Source organism: Zonotrichia leucophrys, chromosome 4 (genome assembly GCF_028769735.1).
Source record: "Zonotrichia leucophrys gambelii isolate GWCS_2022_RI chromosome 4, RI_Zleu_2.0, whole genome shotgun sequence".
NCBI classification, from domain to species: Eukaryota; Metazoa; Chordata; class Aves; order Passeriformes; family Passerellidae; genus Zonotrichia; species Zonotrichia leucophrys.
Genome location: NC_088173.1, coordinates 64054529 through 64082283, shown reverse-complemented (window position 1 = coordinate 64082283; position 27755 = coordinate 64054529). Strand labels below are relative to the sequence as shown.

General features: G+C 44.5%; 1 protein-coding gene across 1 annotated transcript in view; it reads right to left on the bottom strand.

Moving 5' to 3' along the window:
* ATRN (attractin) overlaps positions 1 to 27755 on the bottom strand; it is a 150330-nt gene that overhangs the window by 55897 nt on the left and 66678 nt on the right. The window contains exons 14-24 of the mRNA XM_064711922.1: positions 27315 to 27453; positions 25191 to 25372; positions 22884 to 23100; positions 21558 to 21743; positions 19756 to 19989; positions 18581 to 18718; positions 12624 to 12717; positions 11243 to 11295; positions 9540 to 9634; positions 8545 to 8623; positions 7989 to 8146 (exon numbers count right to left, since the gene is read on the bottom strand). Coding sequence (XP_064567992.1) covers positions 7989 to 8146; positions 8545 to 8623; positions 9540 to 9634; positions 11243 to 11295; positions 12624 to 12717; positions 18581 to 18718; positions 19756 to 19989; positions 21558 to 21743; positions 22884 to 23100; positions 25191 to 25372; positions 27315 to 27453 — 1575 coding nt within the window. The remainder of the gene's footprint in view (positions 1 to 7988; positions 8147 to 8544; positions 8624 to 9539; positions 9635 to 11242; positions 11296 to 12623; positions 12718 to 18580; positions 18719 to 19755; positions 19990 to 21557; positions 21744 to 22883; positions 23101 to 25190; positions 25373 to 27314; positions 27454 to 27755) is intronic.

The following is a 27755-nucleotide window of genomic DNA, read 5'->3' as shown; positions in this document are numbered from 1 at the left end:
TCCAGAAGCAACAGAAAAAAAGAATATTTTTGGAATAAAGGGTCCCAGAGAGTTGAGGATGATTTTATCTCGGCACTTACATCTCTTTCTTGTTAAATATGAACAAGGCACATGAGGACCTGGCAGGAAAGCTGTCCAGATCAGCAACCTCACTGATTTGATTTCAAGCCTACATAATTATTTTACCAAAGCAATCCCTACCTATCTGAATGCGTTTTATTCTCTTTGGCTAACAACAAAGATACTCCTCCTTTGCCCTCATTGAGGGCTCTCATTCAATGAACCTGTTGCTTTTGGTTTGAGAACGACACTAATTTAGAGAAAGACTGGAAACCTCCACAGGCCATGTCCAGTCCTCAGGGTTATTTATCCTGTATCAAATACCCAATGCTCCTTCCAGAGAGGAACCAAGGCATTAGAGACAGCTCAGGCCCCGCTTTTTAACTGTGGATGGTTTCTTTACTTTCTCTTTTTTCCATGGATTACCAAAGCCAGGCTGTAAACCTCAAAGAGGGAAAGGCAGAGAGCATCACTGCTGGCAATGATCATGCCACCTAAAGAGGGTGAAAGCCTAAAATAAAAGGAGTGTGTGAGATCTGCTGTTCCTCCAGCTCTGTTTTAGCACCTGCAGGAGCTAAGGGTACCCCAAAGCTTTCCTTGGCTGTACCAAAGTGTCATCCACCATTTAGCTCTGGAGGAAAACAAATGCTTCCTGAACTACACTAAACATGAATGGCAAATAAAATTAAAGCTTAATTGAAAGTTACATTAAGATTCTTGCTAATGCAGACCACCTGTTTTAGGGGTAATGCTGCAAATGAAACTAGCAGGTTGATGGGGAAGAGCCTTAGAAGAAGAATTGCAAATCAAAACTGCTTTAATGAAGGAGCTTTACTCTGAGCAATGAGAATTTCAGAAGGTTTCAGTATTTACATACTGGAGGACACAACATTAATGAAACATTGAAATAAACAATGATAAAGATCAGAGCAAGGGCTTTGAGGATTGTGGAGTCTTCTTAAAAATGCAATTCCTGGCAGTTTGAAAAATATGGGCTAATATTGCACACTTGGATAGCCACATTCAGCATAAGAAAAAACAAGAGCCATTCCTCAGCAGAACCTCGGCCTGGTGAAAAATTCATCTGACTCTGAAACACAGCTGACACCAGGTGGCTCCACCTGAACTCTGCCTACAAACAAGACAGGAAATACCTGCGGGGTAGGGAAAAGACCCATTTCCAGCTTCACTGCCAGCTCTGCTGAGGAAGGAGATGTGAAGGGAGTTTGCCCTCCTACATCCCTACAGACCTTTTCAGCCTATCACTGGAAACCCGTAGGAACTGTTCCCCGGTCAAAGGAGGCAATTAGTCACTATCACACAATCCTTTGGGAAGCCCTTGGGCTGAAGAGGAAGGCAGAGAAGTCTTTTGATGCCTGTGAAAGAACAGAGCTTCAGCTATTCCCTCAAAAGAGCTCGGGATAGAAGAAAAGGTCTGTAAAAAATCAGTAGTCCCAGGTCTGATATACAAGGCACCTGAATCCAAGAAAGTCACAGTTCCTAGAGGTTTTACAGGAGCACAGTTGTCCTCCCACATTTATCAGAAATCTCACTTCATGCAGCACTGCAGCTCTTCACTGGAGCACTAAAATGAGCATTTTCCTTCCAAGTTTAATGCAGTCATCCTGGCAATGGGGATTTAAGAAAAGCAACAGAAGGGAGAGAGGGAGGGAGGGCTGCAAAGGAAGGGGTTCATTAAAGAGCACCTCAGCTAATGGCTGACATCTCATTCCTTCCTGGGGATTGCACCTGCAATGGATCTGTACACAGCAGATGGAGCTGTGACACCTGGATTTCTCCTGTGGAGCCAGGCTGGGAGGGCTGGGAATGTTCAGCCTGGAAAGAAAAGGCTCTGGGATGACCTTATAGCCCCTCCCAGGGCCCAAAGGGGCTCCACAACAGCTGGAGAGGGACGGGGGACAAGGGCCTGGATTTCCAGGACAGGAAGGAATGGCTTCCCACTGCCAGAGGAAAGGGTTAGATGGGATTTGAAATTCTTCCCTGTGAGGCCATGGCACAGGTTACCCCGAGAAGTTGTGATTGCCCCATCCCTGGAATTGTTCCAGGCAAGGCAGGATGGGGTTTGGAGCACTCTGGGATAGAGGAAGGTGTCCCTGCCTATGACAGGGGTTTCAATGAGATGGTCTTTAAGGTCTCTTCCAATCCAAACCCATCTGTGATTCCAGGATTCTGTGTGCCAGTCCTGGATCACCACCAAAAGAAAGCACCACAGACCAAATTCTGGTTTAACTACAGCACATTTGAGCCTGTCCCCAGTTTCCAGGTCCCCCATGAGTGACAGTTTCTGTACTTGCCCTCCTGACACCTCCTGTGCCAGCTGCCATCCACCGGAGGGCCATGAATTGTTTCACCTTGCAGCTCAGCACTCATCCTTTCAGCAAGCAATGCAGCATTTGGAGTGGGCTCACCAGGACCCTCCTGTCAGGGCAAACAGCATCTCTGGAGACAAAATAACTATGACAACACATATGTGACTGAGCTAAACAATCCACAGATTGTCTTTCAGGTCCCTCCAAACCTGTTTCCATGAACTATCTAAATAAAAAGGGATAAAGATATAAAGGAGACTATATAGATAGACCATCCTGAAATAAATCAAGTAGAGGAAACCAGAAGAAAGTTTAAGAAACTAAAATTGAAGACAGCAGAGGCAATTTTAGCTATTTTTCCATTACAGCCTTTATGAAATCTGAGTGAAAGGCAACAATTTCAGTGAGCTGAATGTTTCCCACTGGTTCTCAAATGCACTTTGAACACTGGGAGCTATGCAATGCCGCTGCAGCCTCCACCACGCTGCAAATGCAGCGATGCTGCACAGTCACAGTGGCACTTTTTGAAGCCCACCACAACATGAATTGCCAGGAAAATGATATATAGTGAATACCTAATGAGATTTTGCAAATGGCACATTTTGTATGCAAGGGCTGCAAAATTCCTTTGCCTCTTTTTGTTTCTTGAAGCATTTGGTTCATAATTAACATTTAAGTGTGTTCAAATCAAAATGCTTCAACCAACACGAAGGAAAGACGGGAGGCAATTGCCAGTTAATGATACAATTACAAACTGGTTTTGCCTTAATCAGCTCCTAAATGTCTTACACATTCTCAGAACGTAGAGATCAATGCAAGATGCTTGGAATCTGAGAGGAAAAAATCAAATATCAAATGGGACAGAATGTTAGTGAATATAAACAATAGTTTGCGTATGAAACAAGACTAAACCACCAATTTCTATGTAGTGAGTGGTAGCAAACACCACCAGCAGTAAATTTTGGTGATGAAGCAGAAATCTTACAGCCAGGGGAGAGCTTCCTGTATTAGCAGATGGAATTTTCACCCTTCTGTACACTCTGGAGAGGAATTCACTCACTGGACTTGGCCCCAGGTAAATACAACCAAGTTTAAACAGTGTTAAAACCAGCTGACATTTACACAGGTATCTGAGAGAGTTTCAAACTCTCACCATTAGCTACTTGTCAGCTCCAGAAGTACAGTTTCACCTCAGAGTGAGCTGACTTTGCACGGATTGAAACCCATGAAGAGAACTCCTCTGGAAGTTTCTGAACTGAATTCCTTTGCTTCTTACTGTGCTATTGTACGGCAGATTATTTACAGTCAATGTCTCTCTTCTACTCTGAGCTAAGTTTGGAAAGAATAACAAAGCAAACTCATAATGAAGATTAAGCAAAGAGGAAGAATAGTGGGGGAAAGATTACTATTACATTTGCATAAGTGTAAAAAAATCTCAATTGTTCAACACCCACTAATGTCCTTTCCTAAAGGGTGCATTCCCAGTTTGGGGGAAGACAGGGAATGTTTAGAGCCAGGCTGAGGACAGGAAGGTGAACAACTGGAGTTTGCTAAATGCTGCAAAATTCCATGTGTCCAACATTTGCAGCAAAGATGAGCTCACAAAGCAGAGAGAATAGAAATATCCAGACACTATCAACAAGACCAAACCGGGATTTTCAGGAAAGCTTGGCAAAGTAAAGCTTTAAGTGAAGTCCTTCATGCTTGGAACTGCTCAGAAAGGAGAAATTAGGAAGAAGATTGCTGTACTTTGAAGGCTTTCTGCATTTTGCTGCTTTAGTTCTTTTACTGAATGATCATTTTAAGTCATTAACCAGGCAGGGAAAGACATCCCAAACTAACATACTTTAAAAAAAATAAATGAACTGAAGTGGTTTGAAAAACAGGTGGAGCAAGACAAGGAAAGAAGAGCCAGAACTGAGCATTGGCAGGGACGCAGCCATCTCTTACACAAAGGAACACTTACACTTTCCATGTGCAGATTTTAACAGGCAAGGAGAGAGAATAAATAAGAGACAGATTTCAATCAAGGACTTCAAGATAAAGTTTGCAATACTTAGAAAAACAAAATAAGGCGGACTGTAGAATTGCTTTGCAGTAAAAACTACATTTATAAAGTTTTCTATTGCAAGATTTTGTATAGACATAAACACTCATGTTTAAATACATCTGTTGTATTGAAATTGAAAATAAGCCAGGACAAGTGAGTGTATGCACAATGACAGTTTACTAAGATAGCCAAACAAAGAATAAACCCCTAAAATATGATTTGGACATGCTGCACTGCCCAGGAACAGCCCAAACACACGCATGAGCTGCCAGGTGATGCACATACATGAGGACAGAATCATTTCCAGCAGCTTGGCAGGAGCAGAGTTTTCCTGCCTTCGACATACTCTATTAAAATCAGCGTAATTTCCAAAGGAAATTGAAACATGTTCTGTCGCTGTGTGACAGTTTAATAGTGGAGCTGCAGTGAGGAATACTGGAGGAGACAAGCTAGGAGATAAGAGAACAGTTTGCATCCTGCCCATACTGCAACATGGAGTTTTAATTAACAAGCCAGTCTGCCCTGAAGGACTGATCCCAACAGCACAGGAACTTTTCTGCAGGGAAATCAGGGATGAACCCCTTGGAAAAACAAATGAGAGAAGGAAAGTATAGGAAAGTATAATAGAAGGAAATTATTCCTGAGAAGAATGTAGCATGGGTCAAGGACTGATGGCCAGAAGTCTTAAAATCACAGAATCAGAGAGTGAGATGGGTTGGAAGGGATCTTAAAGCTCATCTCATTCCACCCCCCTGCCATGGGCAGGGACACCTTCCACTACACCAGGGTGCTCAAAGCCCCATCCAACCTGGCCTGAAACACTTCCAGGGATGAAGCAGCCACAGCTTCTCTGGGCATTTGTCAAAAAAAATCTTTGTCCCAAAAACCTGTACCATGATTTAGCTTCTATTTTAGCATATCAAACACAAACTACAGAGAGCCGCGACTTCACAAAAATGAAGAAAACTGGGGTATGGAAAGGACAGGTAGGGACACAGATTGCAGCTGAGGCAAGGTCAGTCCCTCACAGCAGATTGCACAAGACCTGAGAGGACACAGTGGGTCCTGGGTTTTAGCTATGCACTGAAGAGAAAACTAACAGAAATTCCATGGACCACAGATTGCTGGTGGTTGCCAGACTTTTACACAAAAACTGTGTCTCAATGAATAAGAGCTGATGCTATTTTAGACTGTTTTGGCAAGTAATAAAGATATTAAGAAGAGCTGGTCATAAAACATTAACTTGGATTGAGTGCATACAAGCACATTCACATTAAATTAAGGATAAAGAGAGGTTAAGTGTTGTAAGAGAATCAAAGTTCACTCTTTAACTATGAGAAATGAAATCAAACAGTAAAATCAAGTGGATAAGGAGATCAGGAATGGGAAAGCTGCCATCTAAATATTTCTCTCAGGTCAAAGATGAAAAACTATTTGAAAGCTGCATCCTCAGAGCTAACCTCAAAAGGGACATGAGGATCAATTAGAGAGACTCTGTATTAAGGAGAGGAAAGGATTCATTAGCAATGTCTTGAAAGTCAGCAAGAAGCAGAGAGATAAAATAAGAGCTGCCAGAAATCAAGCTGTGGCATTGCTCAGCAAATGAAAACAAAGCAGCAAGGGAGGTTTCAACCATACAAGTAAAGGAAACCAGAAGGGGAAGGGAAGAGGGGACGCTGTAAGGAGAGGTAAGAGAAAACCTTATCAGCTGTATCCCTAACACACAGTTCTGCAGCAATAAATAACAAAGAAATGAATCAGGGTAAGGTACAGCCTGGCACTGATTATGGAAATTCAAATATCAATCAAAATAACCCATAAGGTTAAAAAAAAAATTACTTTTTTTCTTGACTCCTGCATTTATGAATTTGATGAAAGAGAAGCTTAAATATTTAAATAAATCATTGCATAAGGGCTCACCTTTGTACACAGATGCTATTTCCCCTGTGACAATAGTACTTACATGAAAACAAGGAGGTTTGGGACTTGCTACTTGAGTATCCAATGACAAAGATTTTACATTGCAGCTCATCAACTCCTTCATATTTAAAACTCAGGACTTGAAAATAAACTAAGACTTTACCAGTTTATGAAGTAAAAACTCTCCAGCTGCAAACTGATTATCAAAACTGTAAGTGATATTAAAAACAGTCCAAAGCCAACCTGCCAAATCTTCAGTCTGCAATCAACAAGACAAAGTTTCCCAAGTAATTAAAACCCAGCATCTTTAGGAAAAGGTGTTAAGAACATTTCACAAGTATTCCTAATACTTTTTTGTTAAATTCAGGAAAAATATCACTATAGCTTAAGGACCTTTTTTCCAGGTGGATCTCATTGTCTTGCTCATTGTTATCCTGTGCATTATTTTTGTTGAAAGAGTGATTTTGCCTGACCAATATGTTTGAAACACTGAGTGCACTGATGTGAAATGTCAGCTTTCACAAAACAATCGCATGAACAAGGCTGAAGATGGAAGGATTTGGGTTCCCATATTTGACCAAGTTTCTTCAACGAGGCAGAATTCAAATATTCCAAGCTTTAGTTGAGCTCTGTGCTGCCCCATCCCTGTAACTGCTGGAGTTGGACAGGGCTGGAGAAAGCTGGGCTAGCCAAAGCTGTCCTTGCCCATGGCACCTTTAAAGCCCTTTCCAACCCAAACCATTCCATGATCTCCACTCCAGACCTCCAAGGATTTTGTCCTTCAAACACTCACATCATTCTGAGCACACAGGGAGCTGATACTTGACCAGCCCACTGCAAGAAGGTGGCTGAGGCTGCTCTGAATTGTGAGCTGCCTCAGCAGTTGCAGGCTCTGTAACTGCAGTCACAGAGTGATTCTGTCTGATTTTATCACCATCAATCACAGAGTGACTCTGTCTGATTTTATCACCCCCAATCACAGAGTGACTCTGTCTGATTTTATCACCCCCAATCACAGAGTGATTCTGTCTGATTTTAGGACCACCAGTCAGAGAGTGATTCTGTCTGATTTAATCACCACTAAGCTCCGTCCCTGCTCATTCTGCACCACTTCATCCCCACGGCCAGCCTGGTGCCCCAGGCGCTGCCTGCCAACCACCCACCCCTAATAAAGGGGAAGGATGAGCTGCTGGTCCTGCACGTGCCACCAGCCAGAGGCAGCAGCAAGAGAAAGGGGGTGGCCCTTGAGCTGGGCCTTTTGAGTACCAGGCACTAAAGAGCTCCTAAAGCATTTCCTCTGTCTGCTCTTTCCAGGCTTCCTTTCCAGCTTTATCAGTCCTCTTCTACAACACCAAGACCTGCACATTTGAAGTCAGACACCTTGTAATCACGGCCCTGTTAATAAATGAGTGTCTCTATTTCACATCTTCAGATCCACTGGGCTGAGGCATGATCAGAAGATTCCTCACACCCTCTTCCTCTTACCCAGGAACATCAGACTCTGTCTGCTCTGGGACTACACCAGCCTGGCTCAGCTTGCACTCCTCCACACACAGCAAACTGCCACAGTTTTGAGAGAAATAGAAAAAGCACCTTTAAACAATTTGACATATATTAGCAGCTCCTACCTGTATTTTTATGGGCCAGGTGAAATTGCTGACGTAAACAAAGAAGGTGATGTTTGGGTTGTTGCGGAAATCAAATTTCTCATTGGAGAAACTGTCCTTGTACTCTTTTATATTAGTTCTGGAAACAACTGGAATTTCCTCCCCAGCCTGTGTGCCAGCTGTTGTAAGGAGTAGCAAGAAAAGGTATTTCAAGGTGCACTTAAGAAAACAAACAAAAAGGCAAACCATCCTAAATTCTAATTTTAAAAAATTAACTATTCATTCAAAACCAACTATGTCAAGCTGCACTGTGTTATCAAAACCACTGTGTGCCAAGATGTTGCATTGTAAAAAATCAAATTTGCACTTTCAATGTTTACAAAACAACACTATAAAAGTTGAAAACATAGGTTTTTTTAAACATTTTACTTCCCCCCTCAGGCTGACAATTTAAGAACACTATGCAAAAAGTACATAGGTTAAAACCCCCCCCAGAGTTTTCCAACTTAAATCTGTCTTTTTCAGAAACTGCTAAATGAAAGAAGCTCCTGAGTTACTCAGATCATCCTCAATTTACCTGCAAAACTTGTAGACCAAGTAATGTTGAGGTTGAAGTTTTTAGATGCATTGATGAACATGTCCAGGTCTCTGTTTTGCTGAAGGAAAAAACAAAAAAAGAAACCCCATTTTTAGGATAAGCAGTTTTACCGTACTCTTTCCTGGGAAATCATTGCTAAAAAAAATTATCTTGAAATTTGTAACATAAAGAAAATACATCAAGCTAAAAACTACATAATTATTTTCTGGAAGAAGTATTCGCCTCCTCAAGGAGCAAAAATATACATAACAAAGGAGTCCTGTGTACAGAATATCAATGGAAGAACTGAGACACAAGATGTGGGATGAAAACAAGCAAAACATCTCTGCTCTGGAGCCAGGCCAGGGGAGATGGGATTGCTCAGCCTGCAGAAGAGAAGTGCCTGAGGAGTGCCTGAAGGGGCTCCAGGAGAGCTGCAGAGGGACTGGGGACAAGGGATGGAGGGACAGGACACAGGGAACGGCTCCCACTGCCAGAGGGCAGGGATGGATGGGAGATTGGGAATTGGGAATTTTTCCCTGGCAGAGTGGGCAGGGGCTGGGCTGGAATTCCCAGATTTGCTGTGGCTACCCCTGGATCCCTGGCAGTGCCCAAGGCCAGGCTGGACACTGGGGCTGGGAGCAGCCTGGGGCAGTGGAAGGTGTCCCTGCCATGGCAGGGGGGTTTGGAGCAGGATGAGCTTTAAGGTCCCTTCCAATTCAAATTGGTCTGTGATTTAAAAAAAGCTGGAATGGCTCAGAGGTTGTTCCAACAACTGGTAAGAATCAGCTGTGGCTCTTTATGAAATCTTCCTGTGATGATTTGGGACTACACAGCCAAGCCACGGTCAAAAAGCTCTGGGTGCTTCATGGAGCAGGACATACCTTCCATATCACAGGAGTACACCCAAAGACCCACAGAACTGTAACAACTCATTGCCTCCAGGGCCAAGAGAAGGCAATGGACAAAGTTAAAAGGGAAAATAGAAAATGTACCTCTTCAGGTGTTGCTACGAAGTTGATTGCTGTGTAATAGCGATCGTCCTCCTGGGAAAGGCTGAAGGTGAACTGATAGTCAATGAGCAGAGTATCTGTAAGGAATGCAGGGAGACAGTTATCCCATCTCCTGGAATAAAGTAACTTCTGCAAAGCAAGCCATGATGTCACTGAAGGGTTTCTTGGACAACCAGAACAGACACTATCGTGACACTGCTACAAATTACTTCAACCTACATTTGATCCCACATAAGGAAGAAAAAACTCCAGGAGCTGAGCCTAGCTAGAGAGGGAAGAGAGCTGGCTTATACTTGCCAGGCAACAGCCTCCAGCCTTGATCTAAATCAATATTCCTACCTATACACTGTAAAAAACATGCCAAAAGATTTACTTTTCCAGCCTGCAATACCTCTGTGATCAAAGGGAATAGCAGAAAAGTTCAGTAGCTGTGTAATTCCCACTGGGTAATTCCCACTTGGAACGGGACCAGTGGTCCCCCCATTCCAGGTTTCTGTACATCAGCAGATTTTCCTGGAGAGGTTCTATAGAGCAGCTGGTTGGTGATGAACCCAGCTGCCATCCTGCTCTGGGACACATCCCACCCAGGCACACCAGGAGCAGCCTCTGGTCTGTCTGTCTGTCCTTCCCTGCTCCCATCTGCCCGGGCTGGTGTGAGCCACAGCCACCTGTGGGGTGCACTCACCCACCTCAGTACCTTTCCACTCCTGCACACTGCTGTGACTTGTGCACATTCCTGAAGCCATGCAGAGATATTCCCAGCAATAATAACCAGGAACTGACACACCAGGTGCTGTTTTCCTCTCACTGCCTCCCAGTGACCCCTCATTGACTGACACAAGTCAGACAAGCTGCTGGTGTCCATCAGACACAGCACAGAGAAACAGTCAGGGAATGAAACCAAGCAAGAGAGGATGTGGGCAGCACAAGGTTCTTCTTGTAAGAGCTGCAAAGCTTTGCCTTTCTCCACTTTTCATCCCTGCCATTTCAGCAAGGAATTTGGTCATTCTTACACAGAGATGCCACGAGGAGCCAGCAGTGCCCTTGTTTGGCCACACAAGCAGAATTCAAATAAGCCAAAACCAGGCAGTTGATAATTTCTGTGCTGGACAAAACCACTACTGGAGACTTTATGTAATTTAAGATTCCATCTCTCCACGCCTGCCAGGCTGCTGATTGCTAATATTTGCAAATAGAAACTGGAAAGTTTCCATTAGGTAATCTGAATCTTGGCAAAGGATCTTCTGGAACTGCATGGGAATCCAACTGCTCATTTCAGAGGAAACGTGGCAATTTTGAAATCCATTCTAACCTGGACCAGAATTTAAAATAAACAGTATTTTGCATTTCTAAAAATTCTAAGGACACTCCTTGTTTTTTACCTGTTAGGAATATAGTTTAGAGTGCTCTCCAAAAGACCAGATTTCATCTCAGTCACATGAAAAACATTCAAAACATTGTTCAAAAGATCTAATCATCACATGGACCTTATCAAGAAAAGTATTTTCATTCTCTTTAAACAACGTATTTGAGAAAAGTGAAGGTTTTTACAGCTGTTTTTTAGTCCTTTCCTTAATCCCCCATACTTTAAACATATGCTGAGGCAACTGAAACAAGTTTTAAATAAGTTATTTTAAACTTCAAGCACATTTTTTATCTCCAAACAAAATCCCAAGGGTACTCACAGTAACACGTTCCTTTAAGTGGATTTCCTTGATATCTGTTTTCAACTTCACACCTAAAAAGGATATACATTTTTTAATAAATGGAATTTTTTTTGCAGTTTTATTTATTCCCAGCCACTAAATACCAGAAAACACAACCTGTGCTGAGAGCAGTACACAATTAAAGATGAATGTCTGAGCTACACTGGGCTGATGAAGAAATTTCATGTTCGGTCCAAGTCCAACTCATATGCAGTAAAAATGCAATATAAAATTCTGGATATTAACGTTTGCATCCACCTGGAAGGTATTTATTAGCTCTCCACAATGCATGGAACTGGATTAGCTTAGTCATTTATGGCTATTCCAGGTCCTATCCTATAAATGTTTACTCATGTGAGCAATGCTTTAAAAATAAACCTGGCAATGAAATTATTTGGAATTAAATTATTTCCCCTAACATTACACTAAAAGCATTTCTGTTATGTTACAGAAAAACCTCCAGCAAATTTGTTGCTCTAAAACTGCTCCATTAAACTGCTTGAATGTCAAAGGCTCATTTCGGATATATTTACACTCGCACTGAACAGCATCAGAGAGCATGGACGGTGAAATGCGCCGGGTAAAAAGAAGATATTGAAGGATAAAGCAAAGCAGAGAGAGCCCAGAGGAGGCCCCGGAGCTGCTGCAGGGCTGGAGCCCCTCTGCTCTGGAGCCAGGCTGGCAGAGCTGGGAATGTTCCCCTGGAGAAGGGAAGGCTCCAGGCAGAGCTCAGAGCCCCTGGCAGGGCCTGCAGGGGCTCCAGGAGAGCTGCAGAGGGACTGGGGACAAGGGATGGAGGGACAGGAGCCAGGGAACGGCTCCCAGTGCCAGAGGGCAGGGATGGATGGGAGATTGGGAATCGGGAATTTTTCCCTGGCAGAGTGGGCAGGGGCTGGGCTGGGATTCCCAGATTTGCTGTGGCTGCCCCTGGATCCCTGGCAGTGCCCAAGTGGCTCTTTGGAGGTTGGACACTGGGGCTTGGATGCCCCTGGGACAGTGGGAGTTTTCTGCCATGGCAGGGGGTGGAACGGGATGAGCCCAGAGTCTCTTCCAACCCAAACCATTCTGTGATTCTATGTATAGTTTGGGGCGTGGGGATTTTTTCAGCCATCCCTTCTGCATGATATTCCCAGTTGAAATGTTTTTAAAATTTGAATTCTTCAGGAAATCATCCTGTTCATGATATTCCCCAGGGGACCCACGGCTGGCTGCACCCTCAGTGCAGTCAGTCAACTGTCAGGAGGAAGAAATGAGCAGAGACATCATAAACACAACCATTAAAAAATGGGGGGGAGGAGGGGTGTCGAAGATGGTACGTGCACAATTTTTTATTGCAAATAAGAAAGGGAAATGAACTCACAGCTGACACTCATCTCCTTTGATTCCCTTGGTTGTGCAGAAACATTTCCCTGTGTTTGTGTTGCAGACGGACGCGTGGCCATTGCACTTGCAAGCTGTTGAGCAGAGGGGGAGAAGATGCAACATTGAATGAAGAAGAGAAGCAAATTCAATAGCAATTAAGTCCTTTAGTTGTCAAACTGAGATACATCAACAATTAACGTGCAGATGAAAACCCATTTGGTGTCCTTTGCTTTCTTTGTGCTACAGAAGGCAGATGAAAATAGAACCGTGCGTCAAAACAGAGCAAGCACAGGCTACCCAGGACTGGTGGTTTGTATGAAATTATCATCAGACTCAGCGTTTTAGCCTCAAAAATTCATTTAACTTCCTCTCCTATTGTTAGACAGCAGGGCTGATATCATAACTAGGAAGGAAAAGACAATATTTGAAATAATTTTGGGCTTGTTAACACATTTCAGCCAAACTCAAAACTCTTGAGAGAAGAATTGGGAAAATAAAACAAAGCCCATGGGACTTCAGGGGCTTTTACCAGAAATAAATAAACAGATCTTGGGAAAAATAATATTTCATCAGTCCTACTGAGGAAACAATGTCATCATCAACAGCACCAGCAGAAAACATCTGGTGCTAAGATGGTGATATTGTCCATGCTGGGACTAGTTCCCCACTATATTTTAGGATAACTTTGTGCAGAATGTCATTGAATTGTGGTTGAAGCAAACCTGCACAGCTCTGAACAACTTCAGGTTTGAGGCATGCCCAAAACAGACCACCTCATTCACCTGAGTCTGCTCAAGATCCAACCCAAGGTAGAATGGTCAGGACATACAGGAGATTTTCTTCATAAAAATCCTCCTGATTTAAGCTAAATGCTGATATTGACACACTTTGAGACCTTTATTTACAAAGATGTAGAGGAGAAACAAAACCAAACCAACAAGTAAGAACAAAGCCTACACAGCCAGTTGACTTTGACATCTTGTTCACTCTCACTGCAAGAATGGATTTAACAACTTCTGGCATGTAGGTGCCATTTAGGAGTCACTCTGCCAATGCAGGTGCATCCATCTGGAGCTGTGCACAGCAGAGTGTACAATACAAGGGAAAAACTACACAAAGTAAAGATCCCTTGTTTATGGTCCTTGAGCTTGCTAGGAACAAGATGCTTTAAAGGCCAGAGCCTCCTTGTTAAGAAGACATATTCCTCCTCATTAAGCAGCCATGCCAATCAATGTACCAGCAGATTCTTAGACATCAAGTCCCCATCCTGAATATCTCTGCCAGCTTTGGACGTTATTTTAGGAATCCTTTTGATATCTTCTTTCTGTTGGCATACAATGGAAGCTATACTGTATCAGGGACACTTAATTGTGCTTCTCAGATGTGGATGAGTGGTTTCCTAGCAGCAACACAGAGCAAAATAGGAAGAAGCAAAAAGGCCTATTGTTGGAACAAGGAGACTGAATGAAAATTCAACAAAGTAATTGTATTCTGTGAAGGAAACACTCTTTTCATTAGTGCCACTTAAAGAAAAATAAGTCTTAGTACTATTGAGAATGTCTTGTACTTCTTTCCTTATGCTTTGCACAAGGGAAGCAAAGTGACGTTGGATCAATATTCAATATGAACATACATGAAATTTCTCTTGATTTTTTTAACCTCGGGTTGTTTAAAGGCAGATTGCAGCATCTTGAGCAATAACATTAATTCTTCTTTCCTCTCTGCTCTTTAGCATATCAAGAAGTCTGAACACTCAAATATCTCTATTTAAAACAACAGAATCTATTCTTTTATCCACTTTCCTACAAGCACGTAACTGGAGATCATTCACTAAATAACTGGAATATGCACAGAGATATCTTCTCATGGCTTTTCAGAGAACTTTAAATTTTGGAAACAAACTATTGATAGAATGTTCTAGACACGCCTGCTGGAGTTTACAAATGACAATTTCCCACTGGAGCCAGCGGACAGAGCAGAAACCCACAAGCACTGGAAATGGCTTTTTGACTGTCAGTCCTGGTAACAGCCTGATGATGAACCACACTGGTGTTCCTCCTACCTTCTCCACAAAGCAGGGCTCCCAGGCTCACTCAGAGATGGTCATGGGGGTCCTCACTGCTCTTTCTGTGTTTGTGATGGGCCAGCTTCCCAATGGCAACACCACCAGCCACCTGCCCAACACCCCATGTACGTGCTTCAGCTGCCCTGCAGGGCCCCTTGAGCCCTGGCAGAGGGAAGCAGGCAGGTCCATGGCAGCAGCAGCTCATGGGCCACCAGTGAAGGCTGTGTGCATGCGTTCAGAAGCGCTGCCACAGCTGCAATCTGATTTCAGGCATAATAGTGCCTTCCCTTCACTTGCAAATAACTTCCTTATCTCCCACCAGCATATTTTCATGGGAAACTTTAACCAGAAAATTCAGAAAAATCCTGAATGCAGAGAAAGCACCTTGCAGCTATTTTTACATTTGATGTGCTGCATTTCCTGCCCTTCTTGATTAATACTTCTCTACTTGGACACTTCCTAAAAGCAACCTCTGAGGAGTGATTTACCTGCCATTTAGTTATTATCTGCCTAGCTCTGCCAACACCAGGGCGTATGATGTGATGCAGACAATTTTTTCAGGGAAATAACTGCAGTTTGACAAAATATTTTCACCACAAGTAATATAATCTTGTGTTGGGACTTTTTACAGAGATATGCAGGACTGAAAGCACTGAAATAAAAGAGGGCAGGGTTAGACAGGATATAGGCAAGGAATTGTTCCCTGGCAGGGTGGGCAGGGGCTGGCACAGGTGCCCAGAGCAGCTGCGGCTGCCCCTGGATCCCTGGCAGTGCCCAGGGCCAGGTTGGACACTGGGGCTGGAAGCAGCCTGGGACAGGGGGAGGTGTCCCTGCCATGGCAGGGGGTGGCACAGGATGGTCTATTAGAACCCTTCAATCCCAAACCATTCCATGATCCCAGGACTCACACTAGGCAGTAAGTGTGCAAGCACACAGATGTTTGTGTGTGTGTCAGGCTGGAGTGTACAACAATAGTCTGCAGCATGGCTGTGACAGAGGGCTCTAAAAACAGAGCAGCACTAAGTATTGCTCACAAATGCACAAAGAGTGAAATCAGCACACTATTAATGGGAAAGCATGGAAGGACCACAGCTAAGAGAAGGGAGAAAACAGGAGCTAGCTCTGCTACCCATCCTTATCTGAAGAATTCCCCTCTGGAAAGGTTTTCACCAAGCAAAAATGACTAATAGGCAGAAGTCAGTCTGGCTGCATCAGATAGGGTGATTTGCTCTTGCTTTCCCTTTCCCAATCCACTTCAGTCTTTCTGCCCAGGTTCCTGCTTCCCTCATTCTTTCCCCTTCCCAGTAAACAGTGTTAAATCACAGCAAATTAAAAACCTGGGTCCAAAGCACTTGAGAGCAAAGCACTTCTGACAGGAGCTACTGGTTCCATCAGATAAGGAACGAAAGCGGTTCCACAATCTCTACACATTTTCTAATTGCTTTTTCAGGCATCTGGATGATTTCAGTCTGTCATTCATTATCTCAACAACAAACTATTTTGGGACAATCCTCATGCACAAGAGTCCAAAGGAACTTACTCTCCATTTCCACATACATGGAAAAGCGACACCTACCAACAGGCACGTCGTGATGCAGTGATTAAAACTGAAAGCTCAGGGTAGAAATCTGTATTTTCTCAGTCAACTCAGCCTCAATTTATTCATTACTTTCAAGTAAACTTTAGAGCATTTCAAAGTATCTTCACCTGAAATGAGCTTATAAGTATCAGCAGTATTTTATCTGGCAGATAAGGTTGTGAAATCAAGTGTCAGGGATGCACCTTCTTCTCTGAGCCCCTGTCGCTGTGCTGTGTGTTGGAATTCCATATCCCTTTGTTCTAAGGAGGGCAGCTGTATCTCTGTGAGTTTTTCACCCCCTTCTTCAAATCTCTCCATTGGGAAGTTCCTCATAGCCCCAACCATCACCACCTCCCCCTTCTTGAGGAAACAGGACTCCATGCTGCAGCTACTGACCCTCATGTTCATCCAAAAGGTCAGCATTACTCCCAATAAACATCCTAAATTAATATCCAACTATTTTCTATTGCATTGTCACCACATTTGGAAGAAGCAATAAAAAGTCTTCAATGCCCACTCATTAATCACCCCCAGTTCATTCTTCCAGGCTGGCCACAAACCACCCACACTCATTTCACAGAAGTACTGACACTGCTCTGAGCAATGTTATTTTTATTCTACCTTTTCCATCCCTGTATCTAATTGTTTCATTCCACTTCACTATACTCCACTGACATAATCCACTGGGTCAGTGCTGTTTAACATCTCTGCTGGTGACAGGGGCACTGGGACTGAGGAACCCACAGCAAGTGTGCTGGTGACAACAAACTGGTAAGGCCAGCAGGCAGGAGGAGAGCAGGACATCCAGACAGACCTAGATGGCCCCCAACAGTACCAGCATAGCAGAATGGGGGCCTGGACAGACCAGAGACATGGGACTGTGTGAACCTCATGAAGTTACACAAGGCCAAGTGCAAGGTCCTGCATGGGGCTGGAGCAAGGCAGAGCACAACCACAGGATGGGTGGGGAAGGGCTGGAGAGCAGCCCTGGGGAGAAGGACCTGGGGGTGCTGCCTGGGGCTGGTGGCAAAGGCAAGGTGGGAATTGTGTCCCTGTGCCCCTCCCTCAGGTGAGAGCCCACCTGCAGAGCTGCCCCAGCCCTGGGGCCAACAGCAGGAGGACGTGGAGCTGCTGCAGAGAACCCAGAGGAGGCCCCGGAGCTGCTGCAGGGCTGGAGCCCCTCTGCTCTGGAGCCAGGCTGGCAGAGCTGGGAATGTTCCCCTGGAGAAGGGAAGGCTCCAGGCAGAGCTCAGAGCCCCTGGCAGGGCCTGCAGGGGCTCCAGGAGAGCTGCAGAGGGACTGGGGACAAGGGATGGAGGGACAGGACACAGGGAATGGCTCCCACTGCCAGAGGGCAGGGCTGGATGGGATCTTGGGAATGAGGAATTGTTCCCTGGGATGGAGGTGAGGCCCTGGCACACTTGCCCAGAGCAGCTGGGGCTGCCCCTGGATCCCTGGCAGTGCCCAAGGCCAGGCTGGACACTGGGGCTGGGAGCAGCCTGGGACAGTGGGAGGTGTCCCTGTCCATGGCAGGGAATTGGGATGAGTTTTATGGTCCCTTCCAACCCAAACCATTTGATGATTCTTTGATTAAATCTCTTAGTAGCAAGAAGCACCTTCCTTCACTTCTGCACCTCTCACACCTGGTCTCTGGTTTACAGTCTCCCCATGGCAGAGCACTGAAAAATTCACAGCAGTTCAAAATTATACCACAAGGTTGCAGGTCAAAACTCCAAGTCTTCCATGTATATTTGTCAATATTAAATGCATTGCTCTTTCAAGGAAGACTTTTTCCAAGTTTGTTAACTGGATCTTGCACAGCTGAAAATGGTTCTTTGTGCCAAAGAGTCCCAAAGCACTTTACAAACTGAAATGCAATTTTAACAGGGTTCTCCTAATCCTCAACTGAAATCCAGCCAAGTCTTCAGTGAAACACTGCAAGCCTTTACAAAGCAGACAATTTTAACTATAAACACAGAACACATTAACCAAAAGGAATAGAAGGTGAAACTTAGATAAGCAGAAATTTGTTCAAGACATTTGGATCAACACTGTTTCTTTTAAATACAGGATCATCAAACACTAAAGTACAGACATTTTTCATTGTGGTCATTCCAAGTTTAGAAAGGAGGCTATAAAATCATCTTTACGTGCAGTGAAAGGAATTCCACTCAGCAGTCTGAGTGTCTTTGATTTGAAGAAACAAGAATTGAGCCTCACCCACAGGAAAGAAAACATGAATTATCAGGATGTAATTTGTGTTAGGCCAGCAGAGGACTGAGCAGAGCGGGAGCCTCGGGGCTGCACTTACGCTGGCAGGTGCCCCCGTTGGTGGGGTCCCCGTAGTAGCCCGAGATGCAGGTCTCACAGTGCCTGCCCGTGGTCAGGTTCTCACACTTCTCACAGACGCTCTCGTTCACACACCGGCTGTGCCCGTTACACTGGCACGCTGTGGGAAAAGCAAACAGGACACCTGTGAGTGCTGGGGATCAAACACAGCCCTCAGAGACCCTCGGGAGCTGCGCTGTGCAGGGGACAAATGAAACCATTTCATGCATCTCCCTCAGAGCTTCTCGTCTCTTGCCAGCCATACATGGGCCCGAAGACTGGTGTACATCAATAAATGGAATTTAGAGCAACACACTGAAAACTGAACTGCAAAACACTACATGCACATTGTACTGGAAGCTGCTGGTGGGATGGATTTACAAGGAACGGAGAGGGGAGTGTGTTACATGGCTTTGCAAGGGTTTTTCAGGGTGAGAGAGATAGACGAGAATCTTGGCTTCATGATCAGAAGGTTGGATTTATTAATTTATGATATATAATATATTAAGACTATACTATAAGGAAATAGAGAGAAAAGTTCAGAAGCTTGCTAAGCTAAGAATAGAATACGAATCAATAACAATAGTTCTATGTCCAAGCAGAAAACAAGGACAACTCTCCTGTTAGTGGTCAGCAAATCCAAACACTCACAGAAGACCAATCACAGCTGCACCTGTTGCATTCCACAGCAGCAGAGAACCATTGTTTACATTCTCTTCCTGGGGCCTCAGCTTCCCAGAAGAGGAAAAATCCCAAAGAAAGGATTTTTACGAAAAAATGTCGGTGACAGGAGTGTTGGTTTTGTGTCAAAAACAGTTAAAAATCATCCTAAGCATTATTAACACTTAAAACGACCTTCAAAGGAAGATCTGCCTTCCTTTTAAACAGACTTAAAATAAATAAACAAACAAAAGTTAAAATCTCGTAAAGATCTGTAGGGAAAGGAAAAATTTATCCCAAGTAATAAATGTCTTCATGCAGCAAACCTGCGCAGCTCAGCTGCTTCACAGCCCCTTCCATCTCCAAGTGTGTAATTCCTACTTATATTCCATGCTCTTCTCCATTAACAGGAGAGAACACAAGACACCGCCATAGTGTTGAAAACTCTCTCCCCTTGCAATCAGTGGAAACGTAGGACACTGAAACGTTGCTCTTTACCTGGACACTGGATGAAGGACCAGTTGTAGCTGGTCTCGGCAGGGCACATGCTGACGTTGAGCACGGGCTCCAGGCTGTGTTTCCCTGGTGTGGAGGGGGTGGGCATCCTGACAGGCCCCCGGTAGGAGCCCTCGATGCACTTGCCCTTGCCGGTGTTGCTGGGATCCGTGCACCACCCGCAGCCCGGCTGCTCCAGGCACTGAGCACACGTGCAGTACCCTGAGCAGTTTTCAGCTACAAAAAAACAAACCACGACACAAAATTGTGGAATAAAGCACAATCTCAAACACAGGCAACAAAAAATGCAGAATGTATTCTATAACTGTATTTTTATCTCACCAAAATATTTATCTCATCAAATCTAGAAATATTTATTCTGATATTCACAGCAACATGTTCATTCATATCAGCATATTTATTCCAGAATCTAAGATAACCATTAACAAAGGTTCCAACAGTCAGTGAGTTACAAAACAGCACAACACACACACAGGTTTTTCGAACCATTACACACCACCCTCTAACACTAGAGGTTAATGTTCCCTCTACAAAACATCTCTGATTTATTTAAAATAGATAGGATGATCAAATGAGCCATCTGGAGGCAAAGGCTAAAACCCAGCCAGTTTAGTCACTTGGAGCCTCTTCCTACCACATTTCAGTATCACATGCTATTATTTCAAGTATTTAGCTGAGGCAAAAAGCATAGAATACAAATAGGAAAATAAAATTCCACCCTTTAGCCCCTCCTTTCTCTAATGGGATTGGATTTTAGGGGTGACAAACTCTTAACATACTAAAACTTTTTATATTTCTTTCCCTAGACCATCTTGAAAAATATTTTCTGGATTCTTGGTGTTGCAAGATAAGCAGCCTTTCTATTTTGATGTTTAAATAGACAATATTTGCCTTCAAAAAGAAAAAAAAAGTTTGTTTTCCATTATTTTAGCTTACTCATCTCCTGCCTGATGCTTCCTCCAACTTTTGACCTCTGGCAATATGGGAAGTTCATACTTTCATGTTCCTTAAATTCATTTTCTTCATCTCTTATTTTGCAACATTTTGAGCTACTTGTGATGCCCCTGCTCACACCCAGCTCCTAAAGAATTCAACATAAATAAAATAATTTCTACATCTTCACTTTTTTAAAACTTAAAACTTTGTTTTAAGTTTTTAGGCCCTTTTACTCCACTTTGAAAGGAAAACACACTATTCGAAAGTGCCATGAAGCTTTTGCAGTTTGCTCTCATCTACCTAAAAGGGGCAAAAAAGTAAATAATTTCTTTAAAATGAGGTAGGAAATCCTACTACAGTCCGTAAGTAGACAATACTTCAGAATAAAACACTTGTGTAAACCCTGATTTGGATTTGATAACCAGGCAATTGCAGAATGCTTCGGGTTGGAAAGAGGCCGTGTTGTTCCACGCCCTGCCATGGGCAGGAGCCTCTGGCTGGAGCAGGGTGCTCCAAGGCCCATCCAGCCTGGCCTCATTCCCACCATCCCAGAGAAGTCCAGCACACCCCACAGGGCTCTCCACAGCCTGTACCCCAGCAGGAGCCTCTGGCTGGAGCAGGGTGCTCCAAGGCCCACCCAGACTGGCCTCGTTCCCTCGATCCTGGGAATGTCCAGCACAGCCCACAGGGCTCTCCACACTCTGCCATGGGCAGGAGCCTCTCGCTGGAGCAGGGTGCTCCAAGCCCCATCCAGCCTGGCCTCGTTCCCTCCATCCCAGGGATGTCCAGCACACCCCTCAGGGCTCTCCACGGCCTGCCCCCCAGCCCAGCCCAGCACCGTGACTCACGGGGACAGCTGCTCATGGTGTACCACTCCATGCACTGCCCGTAGGGGAAGGAGGCCACGTAGGCGTTGGAGTCCACGCACTGCTGCATGTTGCTGCACCACATGCACTCGGAGCTGCCGCTGGTGCACTCGGCGCAGGCGGCGCGCAGCGCGCACGGCGTGCGGCACTGCTTGGCGCTGTGGTTGGCTGTGGGGAGGACAGCATCAGAGCTCTGCCAGGAACAACTGCGCCCTGCTCCCGCTGGGAATGGATCTAGGGACCATCCCATCCCACCCCATCCCATCCCATCCCAGCCCAGCCCAACCCATCCCTGCCATGGCAGGGACACCTCCCTCTGCCCCAGCCTGGCCGGGGCACTGCCAGGGATCCAGGGGCAGCCACAGCTGCTCTGGGCATGGAGCAGTGGTCTCCTTTTCTCTGCAGTTCTGCTGATGCATTCCTTAGTTACCCTCCCCAGCAAAGTGCAGGGCAGAGCCCTGTTTTACATGAGCTCACAGGAACATGCTTTAAGTGATTAGATCAGTTCCAGACATCAAACAAGGACTGAACTAACTCAGCAGTTTGTAGTCTGAGCCAATGCTTTAAGTTTTTCTTCAAGTGACTGTTCTCAGACCATAAAAGCCAGCACAAAGCTTAAACCCAAGTGCTGCAAGTGAAAACATACAGAATTTGAGATCAGGTTCCACATTCAGGATTCGCATCCTGCTCTTCCACAAAGAATGATTTCAACTGCTGCAGTGTACTTAATTTTTTTTAATCAGCCAACTTCCCTAATACTTAAAGTGGCATTAATTGGTATTCAGAAATGATCAGCTACAATGGAGAATTAACAGACCAAGCCATCTGAAAAGATATGCAGTTTCAATAAAGCTGGAAGACTTTTCCCAAAAGCAAATAGATTGTTTTTTTCAAAGTTCTCATATCTCCAAAGTGTCTTGGCCAATTAATTTCAAACTTTGATAAAATCCTCCTCTGGCTACATAGCAGGAGAGGAGAAAAAGGGGAATTCAATCAGAAAGTTACTATTAATTTTTTATTTCTTTGAAACAGGAGAATGCTGCATACCATAATTACCCTAAATGTCACATGTAGGTATGCAATTAAGAAAAAAAATAATTAAAATAATGTACTTCAAATATTACAGTTAACAGCATAAATAGTGAGCTATTTTTAAAATTTCTATTTCCTGCATGAAATATACACACAAGACTCTTGTTCAGAAGTATTTTTCTTCGGCAAAGTCATAATGCAGCTGGTTTAAAATGTAACAAATTGCATTCTCTTTGCCTTCCAGGAAATACAAATCAAGCAGACAGCAGCTCTTACCTGGCCTTTCACAGACACTGCCGTTGACCTCATTGATACATGTTGCTGCCTTCAATCCCTGTTGGGAAGGCTCAGCTAAATATCCACAAAATCCAGCATCACTGGGTTCACTGGGAAGCCACTGCACCAGGGTGTTGGTGAAGGGGGACATGTCTTCCCAGCACCAATAGGAGACATTGATTTTCCTCAGTCCAACCCATGGAGTCAAATTTTTGGGCTAGAAATAAAGAAGCAGATCAAATCTAAAGTAGTGTTGCTGGACACAAAATTCATAATACAAAGATCCTATAAGACAACTATTTCTAGTGGTAATTTATTTTTTGGCACACTTTCATTTTGGGGAGGAGCATTTGAGCTCTGCTGATATAATACGTGGTTTTACCGCTAAAATAAGTAAACATCACCTACTTCAAACCGATTTTATGCACTTTTATACCCTAGAGCTGCAGCTTCCAACAGCAACAGGGTTACAAAGCATATCATGCTAACACCAACATATTTTATTGTTATTACCAAACATCTACATAGAGTTTACTTGAAAAAGGAGCAACTGCAAAGCGGAGCCTCCCCCAGCACAGCCACCAGTGCTCCCAGCCCCAGTGTCCAGCCTGGCCTTGGGCACTGCCAGGGATCCAGGAGCAGCCACAGCAAATCTGGGCACCCTGTGCCACGGCCTGCCCTCACAGGGAACAATTCCCAATTCCCAAGGTCCCATCCAGCCCTGCCCTCTGGCAGTGGGAGCCGTTCCCTGTGTCCTGTCCCTCCATCCCTTGTCCCCAGTCCCTCTCCAGCTCTCCTGGAGCCCCTCCAGGCCCTGCCAGGAGCTCTGAGCTCTGCCTGGAGCCTTCCCTTCTCCAGGGGAACATTCCCAGCCCTCCAGCCTGGCTGCAGAGCAGAGGAGCTCCAGCCCTGCAGCAGCTCCGGGGCCTCCTCTGGGCTCTCTGCAGCAGCTCCACGTCCTCCTGCTGTTGGACCCAGGGCTGGGGCAGCTCTGCAGGTGGGCTCTCACCTGAGGGAGGGGCACAGGCACAGAGTCCCCCCTCCCCTGCTGCCCATGCTGGGATAAGCTCAGGATACACTTTCCCACCTTATAAGCATTCTATCCTAATATCCATTAAAACAGGCTCCTAGTCTCTTTAGGCTCACTTTTCAAAGGACTCTGTAGGTGGAAAAAGAACCCTGTAAATTAACAATTCCTTTTTACACTGTGTAAAGATTTAAACACTATGAGGGAAGGGCTACCATGTGTCTTTAGGAATTGACTCTACACCCAGCTACTGGAATATCCAGAAACACCTGGAGCTGTCAGAATCATGTATTTTTTACAGTATCCCAGGCTTGGCTTCCTCATTCTACAAAAGATTTAATGAACAATCTTGCTTAAACTGCACCCTACCTTTCCTTGGCTAAATTGACTCCCCTCTAAAACACTGTAAATGTTGAAACTCCACTTTAAAATTACAAAGGGTATCAAGGCAGGGAATGTTCTTGTTTTAACAGGGGAATATTTCTCTTAAGTACTGAAGCATGTTCTCTCTTGAAAAAAAGCAATCCTATTGCCTCCAACCTCATTTTTCCTAGAGAGAATTCTCCCTACAGTAGCCTCTGGGACCAGGAGTTGTTATTCTGACGTGCCATTAGGCCACAGCAGCTTTCCAGGCTAATCCAGGATTTTAGAAGAGATGCACAGCATCATTCTTTGTTAGGACTGTAGCACCACCTACACAACCTGCCCTGAACATCTCCCTTCTTCACCCAGGGACTGGAAAAAATATGTATTTATTTCATTGATGCATGAAGAGGGAAAAATTCCAATTCACTTCTCCCCAGGCCTGACAGAAAAGCACCTGCCACTAAATGACACCCAAATAACGCCCAATAAGTCAAGCAGCTCTGTGGAGTGAGAAGGTGACATTTTAAACAGCTGCTTCTCTGAGTGCAGTAAATAACACTTTACATTAAACACCTCCAGTGCCCCAAAGGGGCTTTTATTTATCAAATATTGTGCACAGGCCAGCAGAGGGCTCCTGCTGCAGTCCAGTATTCCACCCGGGAAATGCAGGTGTGATTTCAGCACAGAAAGAGGTCCCTCTAAGGAACTGTGTATGTTTATGTTTATCCTTTCCATTTACATTCTCTACAATTTCAGCTCAGAAGCACCCAGAGGGTACACTTAATTTCAAAAGAAAATCAGTTGGTTTTGGTTAAGAGGCATTTCCATTGTGTACAGAGCACACAATACTCCAGCAAGGACTTCTCCACAGCCACAGCTTTATAACGCAAAGGATGGACAAGAGAGGCACTCACTGAAGACTGAATCTTCTGCAGCTCCTTCAGAACAAATTCCACCTTCTTCTGGGTAGTAAGAGAAGCCAGTAAAGCACCGTTGGACCTACAGGACAGTTTGGCATGATCGTAGTTCTCCTTGGCGTTGGTGATCCTCAGGCAGGAGTTGCCAACCAAATGCCAGTTTGTTCCGCAGATGTTTTCTGGGGGACAAGGAGGGGAAAGAAACTAAACCCAGAGACACAGGTGACCTTCCCAACAATCAAGGTAGTGAAACAACCATTAAAAAGCATAAGCCCAGGTGGGAAAGGGGCCAGTGGCCCCTGGGCTGTGCCAGCTCTGGGGTGGCAGCAGGGCCAGGGCAGTGCCACAATGTCCCTGTGCTGGCACTGCCGGGGCACCTCCAGGGCTGGGGCAGCTCTGGAGGGGCTGGAGCATGGCCAGGGCAGGAACAGAGCTGGGAAGGGGCTGGAGAATCCCTGAGGGAGCTGGGAAGAGGCTGCAGAATCCCTGAGGGAGCTGGGCAGGGGCTCAGCCTGGAGCAAAGGAGGCTCAGGGGGCCCTTGTGGCTCTGCACAGCTCCTGCCAGGAGGGCACAGCTGAGGGGGGTCGGGTTCTGCTCCCTGGGAGGAGGGGAAACGCCCTTAACTTGTTCCAGGACAGGATCAGGTTGCGAAACAAGGAAAATTTCTTCCCTGGATTTGTTGCCGAGCATTGGAAGGGGCTGCCCAGGTCAGTGGTGGAGTCCCCACCCCTGGAAGTGTTCAGAAAATGAGCAGACATTGCCCTTAGTGCTGCGGCTTAGGGCCATGGTGAGGCTGGGGTAGAGGTTGATGATGATGATCTTGGAGGTATTTTCCAGCCTTAATGATTCTATGACCCCTACCACTAAGAAATACCTACAACCCCATCCCAAGGCAGTATGACTTGGAGGTGTGCTGAGAAATGTTGATACATAACAATATTGGAGGAGAAGGAAATCTGTTCAGGGGAGCTGAAGTCTGACATCAGCATTCGTACGTAATCAAAGCACGTATTACAATGTTGTACAGTAAAATTGTTGTAGGAGAAAGAGGGGAAACAAAAAGAATTTGTATTTTGTTGATGTCTTAAAGCCACCTACTCACCCACACTTTGTCAAGAGACCTTTTGGCAGGAGAGGGTTGTTGTGCTAATCCTGTCCACAGCACCAACTTCCAGGATTAATCCCTGCTTCAACTGGAGCACAATCTCACTACTGAAGAACTCCTTACACTTTGCGATTAATTATTTCCCTTGCAGAAAAAAACCTGATGGGCATTTCCAATGTGAATTCTGACTTAACAGATGGAAAAGCTCTCAGGTGTCAATTTTTCAGATGATCTTTTTACACATATGATCAGATCATCCCCTTTTCTATATCAAATAAAACAGACCCTAAAAGATGTTTTTCTCACTTTCAAAGATAAGATGTTTTTCTCTTCTTCAAAGTCTCCTCATTTTTAAACTGCTGCAGACTGGCAAACACCAGACCTGGACATGTCTCAGACCTACCCTGTCCTAGGGGAAGGCTTTCCACATCCACTAAAATGTCCTGTCTCATGGGTTTTCTCCCCTTTCTCTATATTTTATTACCTACAAATGTTAATCACTGAAGATCCCGTATTTCTCTCGCAGTCATTGGGATAAAAAACAAATTACTGCAAGGGAACTAATAACCAACTCCTGTAAGCTCCACTGGAAGCACTGTAATAGGAGAATTTTCCTTAAACACTTCAGGTCTTACTTGCCTCATTTGTCCAGTATGTGCCATTATGCTTTTGCACAATTTTAGTTTCTAAATTAAATAGCATGCATTATTAAATCTAATATCTTGCAGAAGCCTATTATCAACAGCTTTTATCAAATGAAAAGGGAGAGATGACATAGAGCCTAATAATTATACGAGTGATCATAGTCCTCTTCAGACAACTGGGAATGAAAAATATTCCAGCAGACCTGCTGGATTTACTACAAATTAAATGTCACACCAAAGCTGTTATGATTAAACAGCACTATTTGCTCCATCTCAACACTAAAAACTACAGATTTGGGGTTAAAACCAACAAAAATTTTTTAAAACTTGCAACAACTTTTGGAGTGGGTGAATTTGGTATTAGTACCTACCTGGCAAAGCAATGCACTCCTGATTCCTAGGTTCCCACTGACAGTTTTGATCCATGGCACAGCTTTTACAACTTGTCTTTTTGTTACAGTAATAGGCAGGATTATCCTTAGGACAATTCTCATAGATAGTAACAGGAACCTAAAATAAATAGCACAGGTGAGACTTTCTGAGATATCCAGCCATGTGGGTTTATAACTGCCATGATTACAATGGCTGTTATATCACAGACCAGCTCTACAAGGCAATTTATGTATCCAAAAGCTGTGGAACTGGGCACAGCCTGGACTGGTTATCCAAGATATTCCCCCAAAACACTGCCTGACGTGTTTTCTGTACTAAAGCTTTTACAAGAGGGCTATTTTGTTTTTTCTAGGGAAAGCCCTATTGATATCAAACCCAAAATGTGATTAATGAATAATCATATCACGGTGAAACCTCCA